This window comes from Pongo pygmaeus, chromosome 19 (assembly GCF_028885625.2).
Source record: "Pongo pygmaeus isolate AG05252 chromosome 19, NHGRI_mPonPyg2-v2.0_pri, whole genome shotgun sequence".
NCBI lineage: Eukaryota > Metazoa > Chordata > Mammalia > Primates > Hominidae > Pongo > Pongo pygmaeus.
In genome coordinates, this window is record NC_072392.2 from 71,688,315 (window position 1) to 71,701,093 (window position 12,779).

At 55.7% G+C, this 12,779-nt stretch overlaps 1 protein-coding gene across 8 annotated transcripts in view; it reads right to left on the reverse strand.

The window, feature by feature from the left end:
* SRCIN1 (SRC kinase signaling inhibitor 1) overlaps positions 1–12,779 on the reverse strand; it is a 74,682-nt gene that overhangs the window by 56,577 nt on the left and 5,326 nt on the right. For 7 of the 8 annotated variants that reach the window (XM_054456429.2, XM_054456425.2, XM_054456432.2 and 4 more), the window contains exon 2: positions 9,427–9,489. The exons of the other annotated variant lie outside the window; for it this stretch is intronic. In XM_054456429.2, the coding sequence (XP_054312404.2) occupies positions 9,427–9,489 (63 nt within the window). The remainder of the gene's footprint in view (positions 1–9,426; positions 9,490–12,779) is intronic. 8 annotated transcript variants of the gene reach the window in all.

A 12,779-nucleotide genomic window follows, 5' to 3' on the forward strand; every position in this document is an offset into this window, starting at 1 on the left:
TTCCCAAGCTCCACAGAAGCTGGGCATCCGATGGGATGGGGGATGATGGAGCCCTGGAGGGAGCTGGGAGCAGAGGTGATGCGAAGGGAAGCTAGGGAGGGTGCAGGGCACTGCCAGTCACAGCTTTGTGCATGCAGAAAAACACAAACCAATTTGTGCAGATTTAAAACCCACTGAAGGCCACTTAGTTAGTAAACGAGTCAGAATCTAATTAAAGGACCTCTTCAAGGCTGGGGGAAGGCGCTGACACCTGCCTAGGAGGAGCAGTGAGGCTGGGGGCCTGGGCCCTGGCTGCTACTGGTGGAGCTGCTGGGGCTTTCCATGGGGAGAGCAGATTTGAGGGGGTCAAGCTCCCTGTGGGTGGGCACCTGGGGAGGGGGGCGGGCATCAGATGCTTCCCCAGCCCAGCTGTTCCTCCTCGCCCATCCCAGGCTGACTGCGTCCACTTGCACAGACCTGGGCACTCCCAGGGCAGGACCCTCACCTCCTCCCTCAGACTGGGGCCTCCCTTATGGCAGAGGGGCCATTCCACTCAGAAGGGCAGAATTGGGTGGGGTGAGGAGGCCTACCAACCACATCAGGAGTGGGGTGGGGTCCTGGGGACACTCAAAGATCCCAGGCTTGGCCTCGGTGCCACCTCCACCAACTGCACAGGCTCTGCGTGGCTGTGGAGTCCTTGCTTCCTTCTGCTTGCAGCTGTTCCTCCCCCAGGGCCCCAGGCCACACAGCACAGCAGCTCTCAGACCCTGGTGGTGAGGTGGGGCCTCCCCTCAGCTCTCATCTCTCGGGAAGAGGTGGCCCCCTCCTTACCCGTCCTGTGTCGGGAAACCACAGTGCTCTCTCTCCAGCCAGATGCCTTTCCTAGGCAGGAAACCAATGCCCAGAGAACAAGCCTGACCCAATCTGCAGGAGCTGAAGGCAGAGCCCAAAGTGGAACCCAGGGGTCCTGGCCCTCAGGGACAAGGATTTTTCCATTCCACGATGCCACTTCCCAGAAAGCAGCTGCCTGGGGAGCCCCTCTCTAGGCCACGGGCCCCAGGAGGACACAGACCAACAACCTCCTTAGGAAGGATCAGCAGCAAGGCAGAAACACCGCAGCAGCCCGGCTGACAGGGAGAAAAGCTGGGGCCCACGGCCCAGTGATGCCCCCAGCCCAGAGGGATGCTCACCACACAGAAATCAGAGTCCCTGCAGGGCATCCCAACTGCACATTCAGACAAGACTCCCCATCCTTGCAAAATGTGCAAAGAAGCCCCTTGCCCAGAATTCCAGATATACAACCCCCCTTCTTCCCCCAGCCCCTCCTCTCTCACACACAGCAGGCAAATCTGTGACATTACCAAAAACCACTGCATCCACTGACTAGTTATGTGACCTTGAGTAGGTCAGGGGACGCTCAGAGCTTCAGTCCTCTCATTTGCTTTAAAAAAAAAAAAAAAAAGAAGAAGCAGCAGAAGCTAATAACAGGCAACAGGCAACAGGCAACAGGCATGCAGACTGCAGACCCCAGGTGAGCAGAGTCAGTTCCTTCTGATCTACCCCGGAGCCCGATTTCCTTCTACCCACTGTCAGAGTTGTATCAGACCCAGGACTGTGGGGTTGTGATTTTTGTCTTCTAATGAAGATCTGGCTAATTGGCTTAGCTGGGAAGGAAGGGGGCAGAGAAATGGAGGGCAGCATGTCACCCCCAGTCTGAAGCTGGAGCTGGAAAGGCTGAGAACAGCCCTGGCATGTGCCCACGCGGTGCTATGTTAACCAGCTAACTCCTGTGTGGCATCTCCGCTGCTCACACACCCAGGGAAGGTGTCCTGTCAGCTCCACATCTCCTCGGAGAGGCAGCCGAGGGGAACACAGGCCGAGCGGGAGGGGAGGAGGGAATACTGGAGGGTGGGAAGGGAGGAAGGCCGGTGTCTGTCCTCAGCTCTGCCATCACTCTGAGGAGGCTGCCAGAGCATCTTCTCCCCAAGGGGCACTCCAGCCTGAGTGCTGTGCCCCTCTGTGTGTGAAAGGGATCTTTCCCCCCTCCCTGCAGCTGCCTCAGGCTGAAAGCATGCCCAGAGGGAAGCATCTTGTTTCCAGGGGAAGAGACTCCAATCTGTTGGAAGTGAGTGGTGGAAGCCCCACCTACCATCCTGCCTCCCCACAGGGAAGCATTTTCAACACCAAGTACTCATCAACGGGCTCATCAATATCAGGCAGGAGGCCCAGCCTTGCCCAGATGCCCTTGATGTCCTCCTCAGAGACACCACCTTTCATGGGGACAGGCTCTCCCCAAGAGGCCTTGTCCCAGCCCTATGACCCTAGCACTCAGACAGCTCCCTCGGCCGCTAGAACCAGCAGGATTCCTCCAGGTTCCCAGCACACACTCAGTCGCCCAGGCACACACATCTGCTCACTCATGCTTCTACACCAAATCTGTGCACCTCGGCATGCGCCCGGCTGCCCAGTACTTGCTCACTGACATGGGCCCAGTCACAGCCTGCCTCACCAGCACCCTCCACCTGACCTCAGGTGATCCATCTGCCTCGGCCTCCCAAAGTGCTGGGCTTACAGGAGTGAGCCACCGTGCCCAGCCATGATAACCACTCTTGAACACCCACACATATTCATGACAGTCTACATGCAGGGGTCTACATACCTGGGCCCACCAGGGTGCCCCACTCTGCCACCTTAGATGCCACACGGACAGGGAGGATGTCATGCCAGTCCATGCAGCTCATGCAGGGCACCTGGGGCTCGCTAAAGCACCAGGTCGATGCATCTCCAGCTTGGGGTGAAAGACAGTGGGGACTTGCCCATCCTGAATCCCTCATGGAGGTGACATCTTCAGCTTCTTTTCCACTTTGCCAGGTTCAGGGCTCCCTTGCCGAGGTGTTTACACAATGTCTTAAAATACAGGAGTTGGCCCAGTAACCTCAAGGCCACCCTACTCTGACCAATGCTTAGCCAACGGGGCGATGTTCATGAGTGAGACCCTCCTCTGGGACCTGGGTGCCTCCAGCCCTCATTCCACCTCTGTAGGTGCTCAGCGCCTCCACCAGGGCGAGGGGGCCGCAGGGCCTCTGCCCAGCTTCCAGCTCTGCTGATGGGGAAGGACAGGGCTGCTGGGACCCAAGGCTTAGCTCTCACCTCATGGGTTAATTTCTCTGCCACCCTGCAAGCTAGCTAAGAACAAACAGCCGAATCTGCAGCCCATGATTCTCTCTCCCTAGGGACACCCTGTTAGTATCCCGAGAGACTCTGGAGGATGGGGCGAGGGCAGCCCGGAGTTCACGGTTTGGAAAAGGCAGGAGACTTGGCAAGTCTGCTTGGCCTCTGGGTCAGGCAGTCTTTGGAAGCCAGGGCCTGGTCAGATAGCAGGGGCATCTTGTGGAAGTCCTCTTTGTTGTCTAACCTGAGCCCTCCCATCAGAGCAGCATCTGGGAATGTGGAGCACAGGCTTCAAGGCAAGGAAAAATAAACTGTCTCCCCTTCTGCGAAAGACACAAAGACTCCCACCCTCCCTTCTCCAATCCACACATCCATCTTGAGTGACGAGGTTTAAATCCAGCATCGGGCTTGCTGGAAGCTGTGGGAAATATGGACCAGCCATGAAATGATAACCACTCTTTTTCTTGAGACAGTCCTACTCTGTCACCCAGGCTGGAGTGCAGTGGCACCATCTCGGCTCACTGCAAACCCCTCCTCCCGGGTTCAAGCAATTCTCCTGCCTCAGCCTCCTGAGTAGCTGGGGCTACAGGCCCGTGCCACCACACCCGGCTAATTTTTGTATTCTTAATAGAGACAAGGTTTCACTGTGTTGGCCAGGCTGATCTCAAACTCCTGACCTCAGGTGATCTGCCCGCCTTGGCCTCCCTAAGTGCTGGGATTACAGGCGTGAGCCACTGCGCTCAGCCATGACAACCACCCTTGAACACCCACATATATTCATGATGATCTGAAAGGGCTAGTGCAGCCATCATTCTCTTCATTCTCACACAGCCATCATTCTCTTCATTCTCGCAGTCACCTTGTGAGGTTGCAAACCCCTTATTTTACAGGTGAAGAAACTGAGGCTCAGGAAGGAGTGACTTGTCCAAGGTCAGAGTTGATAAGTGGAAGAGGCTGATCTCAACTGCGGGGGTGCTTAGCCCATGTCCTTCTTCTTTCCCCTACACCCTGTTGCCCCTGAGGAAGATGCTGATTCTGCCACCAGGTCATCTGTGAGTACTCATCTAAGCCATTCGGCCAGAGCCCCACAGGTCCCCTCTGTCCTTCCTACACCCTAAGAAGAGAACACTGAAACAACCCTCCTTCCCAGCTAATCTTGGGCGCCATCCACCCAGTCCTCTTAGGGGGAGTCTATTCCCCAGGGCTGGAGGAGAGGGAGGAAGCAGAGCCACCCCCAGATCACAGAAACCCAGGCTGGAAGTGGAGGTCCCACCGTCCTGAAAGACCTTCTAGGGGATCCACCTTTCCACAGCCCTACTCGTAGCCTTCTTTTACCTACGCTGGGTACGAAGCCCTCCCAGCCCCTGCCACAGGCTGTGCAGAGACAGAACTGCAAATCAGGAGCTCCAGCCAGTCAGGTCTCGGATACTTCCAGGAAAGGAGAACTCATTACATCCAAAGCACCAATCATCTTGTGGGGTTTCTCCTTCCTTAAAATGAGCCACAGTCTGTGCCCATGGCCCTCAGGAGAACCTGGGGGAAGGTCATGACCTCTCCCTTTGGAGCAGAGTGGAGGCTCATGAACTGGAACCTTCTGTCATGAGCCCTCAGGTCCTTCCTGTGTGGCCCAGCCCCCCCGGCCATCTGCACCGCCCTTTGTTGGGTAAGCCCCATGTCACCACCCCTCTTGGCTGCTGGCCTTCAGAACTGCTCTAATGGTCCAGATGAGGTATGAGCAGCACAGGCGACTCCTCTCTGCTTCTGTTACTAGAGTGCCTTCGATAGTGCCCCTCCTGCCCACACAGCACATGTGCCAGGAAAAACAAATGCTCAGGGCCTAAGAGCCCTGTTCCAGGGCCAGAACACACCTTCCTTGCCTCCTGCTCCTAATTCTCAGGCCTCCCCCAGCCTCAGACCTTAGGGGCCAGCCTGACTCCTCTCGCCTGGGAGGGGTGAAGTTCCTGGCCCAGGAAGGAGCTGAAACTGCTCCTTCCAGTCACTTCCATTTGCTTTCTGGTGCCTGGCCTTGCTAATGTCACTTAAGGGGTCTGGTCTGAATCTTAGCACCCCCCAGCAACTATGCCCCTCAGAGCCCCAGCTCCAGACACCAAAGGGTGTGCCCAGGAGTCTGAGTGGGCAGCCTGCTCTGCCTGGAATTCTCTGGCTAGTGGCCTGAGGCCCAGGATGCCCCTGTCTGGCAGCCAGTCACTCTGAGAACTGGAAAACCACAAGCCCACATGATAATATCTGAGGCATATTAACCACACAGTGCTTCCTCCTTGCTAACCTACTTCCTCTTCCCTGCCCTGCTACCAGAGGGCCCCAGGCTTGGAAGGAGAGGCTCCCCCACCCTCAGCTGCTTCCCTGCAAGTGCCCCATGTCTGCATCCCATGCTTGCGCAGTGGCTAATTCTGGTGTCTCATCAGACAGTAATTATGGGGGAATCAGCAGTGCCGTCATCTCTGCAGCTCGGCACCTGTCACCACGCCACCATCCCCAGGCTGCTGGGATGGGCCCGGAAGCTGAGGGAGGAGGGGTGTGCTGGGGTGAGGGGCATCTGCACCTTTCCAGCCTCTGCAGCCCTCACTTCCCCGCCCTGCCTCCCCAAGGCGATCACCAGGCGGTCACCAGCCACACAAGTGCTCCCTGTTATCCGGGACAGGTACTGAAAGCAGGTGCCATGTGTCCCATTATGCACCCCCATGACCAAACAGAACAGGCAGAAGGACACAGCAAGCCAAGGCTCAAATCTCACCTTGGCCACTTCCCATATGTGTGACCTTGAACAAAGCATTTCAGTCCTCCAGGCCTCAGTTTCCCCAATGGCAAAATGGAAAAAATAGTGCCTCCGTTGTGAAGATGGGAAGAAATAAGGTGTGTAAAGTATCTAGCACCGTGCCTGGCACATGTGTGATCATGTAGTCATTCAACAAACAATTCATACACAGCTACTTTAATCTGTTAGGCAATATGGGGATGCCAAGATGAATGAGATGATTTAGCAAGGATCACACTGTGGCTACACTGAGGCACAGGCTTTTTTTGTTGGGGGGGAGTTAGGGGGCTGGTGGTGTTTGGTTTTATTTCTTTGAATTTTAATACCTCTAAGGAGCACAGGAAGTGAGGTAAGGAAGGGAGGGCTGCAGAGACAGGAAGGCACCCCTCTCCTCACCACAGCCCCCACCATTCCCTATCATCCTCATGCATCGCTTCCCTCATTTGCTGCCCCTGAAGGTACTGAGTTTGCTGCCTCCACAAGCAAAAGTAGGCTAGTGGGCTTAGTTATGTCCAGAACTGGTGATTGTTCAAGAAAGGTTACATTAGGAGCCACCAGAGGTTTGACAGTGCTCCGGGAGATCGGAGGGGCGAGCCCAGAGGCGGTTGTCGGGGAAGGGCATACCAGGGAGGAGCAGGAATGGGAGGTGATGAACAGGAGCCGAGCCGCAGAGGCAAAGGCCCACAGGGGAAGACCAGACCCAAGGGGAGCTGCTGGGGCCCCCACCTGGCTACAGCACGGACTCCTCAGGAGGAACAGGGTGGGGGAGGAAGGTGATGAATCTCAGTGTGAATTCTCCATGGCGTTGGGCCACAGAGGAGCCCTGCTGCCAGAGTGCAGAGAGTGAGGCAAAGGGGCACGAGGGAATGGGGCAAGACCCATACAAAGTTTCAGGTGAAGGCAGAGGGGAAGGGAGGGTGTAGGGCTGAGGCTGCCCTGCTAGAGACTGGGACTCTGTCTCTGACCTCAGGCATGCTACTTAACCCCTCAGGTCTGTCTGTCTCTTCCCCCACAAAACAGTCAGCAGCATTGAACTCACAGGACAGTTGTGAGGATGAAAACGAACTAACGCTTGTACAATGCACAACTCACATCTGGCTCCCAGGAAGCACCCAATAAATACTGGCCATCGGTGTTTTCATTATTACCAGCGATGATTTTTTTTCTCAAAACTCAGCAATGACTAAATGAGCCCCATCCCCTGAAAGCCCACAGAGGGAGCACAGGTCTCTTCTAACCAAAACCAGAGTCAACAGTGAGGGGCTGACCCCAGTGTCCACTACCATGGTAGCCTCCTCCCGACTCCCACCCCCTACACCCTCACTAGGCATTGCAATAATCCTTCATAGCACTCTTCCAAAACCCATCCACGTCTTATTCCACTCTGGCTGGTAAAGCCAGGACGGGGCTGCTTCACCTTTTTACAGAGGCAGAAAGTAAGTCTTGTAAGGTACTGAGCTCCCCATCACTGGGGGTATTCCAGAAAAGGGTGGGTGAAAGAGAAGAACATTCAGGTCTCAGAGGCCCTTGCCCCGGCCCCCTCTGCCTGGTTCACTGCCCCGAGCCCATCCTGCAGGCTGACCCTTGGCCCCTCTGCTGTTTGTGCAGGGAAGCGGGGGTAACTCACGCGAGCAAGGAGGGAAAGGACTCCAATCTCAAGTCTCTCCGCGTTCTCCCGGCTTCTCCCGGCAGCAGCCAAGGATGGGGGAGGGAGGGGAGCAGTGTCGTTGCTCTTTTAGGAAAACGGTAATTTTAATTAAGAGGCAGACAAACGAGCGCTCTGCAGATTGTCTCAGAGCAAAGTTATTAAAAAGCCATCAAGGCGGCGGCAGCCTAGGTGGCAAGGAGAGCTGCCTCCCCCAGCTGCCCACCCAGATTGTAGCTGAATAGCAGTTCAGAGAGCTAGAGAAGGGCTGGAGGACATGGAACCTGAAAATAGCCCCTCTCCTAAGAAGGCAGGGCAGCATCCAGATAGTACCCAGGGTACAGCCTGCCCAACCCTGGGCAGCAGGTGGGGACGCAAAGGGCACCTGCAGTTAGGCAGCCCCTGCTGTGGGCCAAGTCTGGGCCCATCACTACTTTTTCTTTACTCTTCTCAACAATGCTGCCTGGGAGGTGTTCTTGTACCACTTTACAGGCACAAACACTGAGGCTCAGAGAGGGAAAGTGGCTCGTCCAGGCTCACACAGCTAGGAAATGGCTGAAGTGGGGGTTTGAACCCAGGGCAGGCTGACTCTCAAGTCCAATGCTCCAGGCTGCTGGTCCTGGGCCCAGATTTTGGGGGGTGGCTTTCCCCGCCCATACACCCTCCTCCAGCCGGGCTCTTTGATGTCCTCTGAAACAGCCTCAGGAGCAGCCTAATGTTGCCCTTAGTCATCAAGGTCACTAGGGACTTAGAGGCCAAGTAACTGCTTGCTCGGCAGGGTCACATTATGAGGGGACACTCTACAGGGACATAAAGTTACAAAACAGCTTCCAGCAGGGGGAACAGGGGCAGATAGACAGAGGACAGGCCCTCACAGCCAGGATATCTTCCAACTCTTCAACCTCTACTTGCTCAACACTTAAGCAAAGCATCCAGGAACCTATCTGCCTTGGTTGCTGTTAGACTCTGAGCCTAGCCCAGTGCCTGGCACAGAGAAAGTGTTCAATAAGTCTTTCCCCACCCCCCCGACCCCCGAGACGGAGTCTTGCTCTGTTACCCGGGCTGGAGTGCAGTGGCGCAATCTCGGCTCACAGCAACCTCTGCTTCCTGGATTCAAGCAATTCTCCTGCCTCAGCTTCCTGAGTAGCTGGGATTACAGACACCTGCCACCACACCCAGCTAATTTTTGTATTTTTAGTAGAGACAGGGTTTCACCACGTTTGCCAGGCTGGTCTCGAACTCCTGACCTCATGATCCACCTGCCTCGGCCTCCCAAAGTGCTGGGATTACAGGCGTGAGCCATCGCGCCTGGCCTTCAATAAGTCTTTGTTGAATAAATGGATGAATGGATAAACAAGCAAACAACTGAATAAATGAAACGAGATCACAAGTTTGCATGTGACTGTAAGCTAAACAAAACGGTCCCATCTTCTCCCATCCCCCACCCTCTGGGCATCGCTGGAACATGGGCTTCCCCCCATAAGAGGTGCCCCTTGCTCCTGACCCCTCTCCCCAGGCCACAAGCCCCCTCAGCAGAGGATTCCCGCCTCTTCTCTTCACCCCAGCCCTAGCTTACATGGCGGCTTTGCAGCCCGCACACACGTACATGCATGCGTGCTTGTACACGCACACTCACTGACATGCACACACGTGCACATACAGACATGTTCTCTACCAGCCAAAGTGCCCTCCCCAGAGTGAGGTATCTGTTGCCCCCTCCCCTGGCAAAGGCTGGGGCCACCAGGGATAGCCCCCTCTCCGTTTCTGGCCCTCCAGGCTGGGGAGGAGCATCTGACTACGGAGAGCTGGTGGGAGGAGGAATCGTGGGGGGCCTCCCTCCTCCTGGCTTACTAACCTGGAGACTTTAAACAGAGGGAACAGAGTCCTGGAGGCTTCCCTCCCGCCGCACGCTGGAGCCCTGGGTGAGGGACAGGAAAGGAGGAAAGTCGTGAATGAATGCCCAGAAAGGCCCGGCTGCAGAGGAGCTGGAGAGAGGAGGGGGCCGGGGCAGGGGCTCCCAAAGTGGGCCGGGTCAGGGGCAGGGCCATGGGCCATGGGGTTGGGGGAGGTGAAGCAGGTACAGAGCAAGGCAGAGCCTTAGGAGCTCTCCCTTTGGGGCCCCCCAGGGCAGACAGGATAGAGATTGGGTGTCATAGGAAGAGCAGGGACTGAGGGGGTGGAGACACTGGTGGGAGACAGACAGGGGGACAAACAGCAGGACAACACAGAAAACATAGGGTCCCCAGAACTGGGTTCCCAGGACAGACAGCCAACAAGCCATGCCTGGTTCTCCACCCAGAAACAGGGGCAAACGATTTACTGAGGTGCCCAACCTAGACCCCAAATGATAGCCCGCCTGCCTCCCTCATGCAAGGTTTTGCCATTCTGGAAGGTTGATGGGTTCAGGGTCAGAGAGGCTTGCCATCATTGCCCTGGTGACAACCCTCTCCCCAGCCTACGAGACCCCCATCTGCTCCACTCCCCACTAACCCTGAGAAAGCCCAGCTTCCCCTGCCTGTGTTAGACGAGACAGGCATTCCCACCCAAAAGGCACTCATAGGTTCACACTGTGCTAGGAGCACAGACCTGCCTGAAGTCCTTCACCTAGCTACTGCCTCCACACCCCCAACCCTCAACCTGCCATGGCAGGGTCCCCTGCAGCTGTCCACCATGCCCCACCCTGCAGGAAAGTCCTTTCTAAACCTACTCCACCTCCCTCACGCTGCAATACCTATTAGCCTTTTACCCTGGGGCATGCAGCAGTAAGACCCTTCCTGCCTGGAGACACTGTGGCCAGCACCCACTCAGGCACATCCCTCCCTTGGCTGGCTCAGACCCATCCATACCCACAACACGTCTGGCTACAAGCGTTCTCAGAGCCCCCTGCCAATCTCATGGTTCCAATTTTCCCACCGATTACCTAAAACATCGACATCCCAGGGAGAAACAGCTGTTGGGACACGGACTGGGAGAAAATAGTAAGAATGTTCACTAATGTGTCTAGCCCCAGAGGGCTTCCTGGATGAGGCGGTGGGAGGCACAGAAGTGAAGGCTTAGGAGCTCCAGCTTCCTTCTTACCACCAGCCCTAAGTGGCAGCTCCAGGGGCCCAGCCCCAGACAGGCTGAGGTGAGGATCTGGGTTTTCAAAAAATCTAAAGAGGTTTCTTATGTATGCCCTTTCCTCAGTGGAGAGTGGGCCCCATTCAGTCATTCAGTCAGACAGAGGAAGAGGAGGAAGATAAAGATATGACTATTTATTGAATGTCTACTATGTGCCAGGAACTCTGCCTAAATTATCTCGTATAATCCTACTACCCACTCTGTAAGGAAGCCACTGTTAATGCCCTTGATCTACAGAGACGGAAACTGAGCTTCAGAGAGGTGAAGCAACTTGCCCCAAACCACATAGCAAATGACTGTCAGGGCTGCGATTGCAGCCCAGAGCTGTCTGAATGCAGACCCTGAGCTCTTGACCCAGGAGCTAAACTGTCTCCTATCCACCCCCACCCATCTCCCAGTCTTTGGCTATCTTCCTTTTGGTGGCCTCTGGGAAGCTCTGCCTAAAGTCTAACCTCTTTCTATTGGATGCTCCAGCAGAAATTATCTCCTATGGGCAATAAGGTAGAAAAGAAGATTTCTCTTCGGTCTCTGCCTCGTCCTAAGAGTGGGAGGCAGACTGTTCTAACCCCAGGCTGCCAGTGGACCAGGAGAGGGGTGAGACATCAGGTTAAGGAGATAGGCGGGTCTAGGATTTCCTGAGCTTCATCTTTAGGTGACTTCTGCCTCTCTAAGAGCCCCTTCCTGCCCCTCCCACTTCCAGGAGAGAGGAAGCTCCAGGAAGCCCCGCACAAGCCCCTTCTCGTTTTACCAACCAGAAGTTCCCATAGTGCCCAGGTAGAGGAGAGCCCAGAAGTTCAGGGGTGGACAAAGTGAGAGTCTGCGGCAGTCCCCACAGCCCTCGCCTCTCCACAGAGCCCTAACTTTCCATGGATAAGGGGGCTGGGGACAAGAATGGGGGACTCATCAGGCCAGCCTGGTCACTGGGTGGGGTGGAATAGGCTGGGGACAGCCCAGGAGAGAAGACAGCAAGGCCCATCCCAAGGGCTTCAAGGAGCCATGGAAGGCCTTCCCAACGAGCTGGGGTCATTCATTCTTCCCATAAGAAGCAGAGGCTGGTGCCTGGAGTGATGTCTGCTGCATATGCAATTATCATGCATCCTAGGGGTGAGGGGAGACTGCAGAACACGTTCCCCCGCCCGCAATCTCCCCAGCTCTGCACAAGCAGAAACAGGAAGGCTCTTTCTGTGGGGTCTCTGGGTCTGGGGTCTCTCTATAAGCTGAGTCTGGGGGCCCCTCTGTGGGCCCCTGGGTCTGGGGTCTCCAGCATGCTCTGCCAGCTGGAATGGAAAAGAAGCCAGTGCCCTGGAATGCGTGTGTTTGCAGAGGTGAGAAAGGCAGGCATGAGAAAACCCAACTCCCTTCCAGCCTTGGGTTACTCCACACCGGGACATGCAGGCAACTGAGGCAGGTGGGCGGGGCTACTGGGAGCCAGGATAAGGTTGTGGGGGAGCTGAGCCACCAGCTTCAAGTGCCTTGTGGAAGAAAACCCGAACTGGATTATAGTCCCCGGATGGAATGGAGTGTGGCAAAGCCAGTTCTGCTGGGGTGGGAGGAAAACAGTGAGTTTAGAATTCAGAGGACAGCTGAATCCTCTAGCCACTCCCTTCTCCATCCCCTGGGCTGGGAGGGCAGATGTAGACAAGGTGTACCTTCAGAACAGGAGGGGGGCTGTCTGTAAGGCATGAGTGTGTGTGTGTGTGTGTGTGTGTGTGTGTGTGTACATGTGTATGTATTCCAATATTCTCTTGGGCCAAATCTCCATCTTTTTTTTCTTAGCTTAAGCTGGGAAACAGTCTTCCCACCCTCCATGTGGCAAAGCAATATTATCTCAAGGGAGAGGAGGTAGAGAGAGCCTGGGAGCTCTGGAAGGGAGCTTGAATGTCCTCTAGTCCCACTCTCTTTTCTTATACCAACGACACTGAAGACCAGAGGGGGCAACTAAATTGCCAAGGTCACACAGCAGTAGGGGAGACAGGCAAGCTGACTCCAGCCCAATGCTTGTTCTTTACAATTTACTTCTTTGCCCTAAGGAGCAGAGGAGCAGCTTCTCTCTGTCTCCTCGTCTTCTCCCTCTCCCGGAGCACTGGA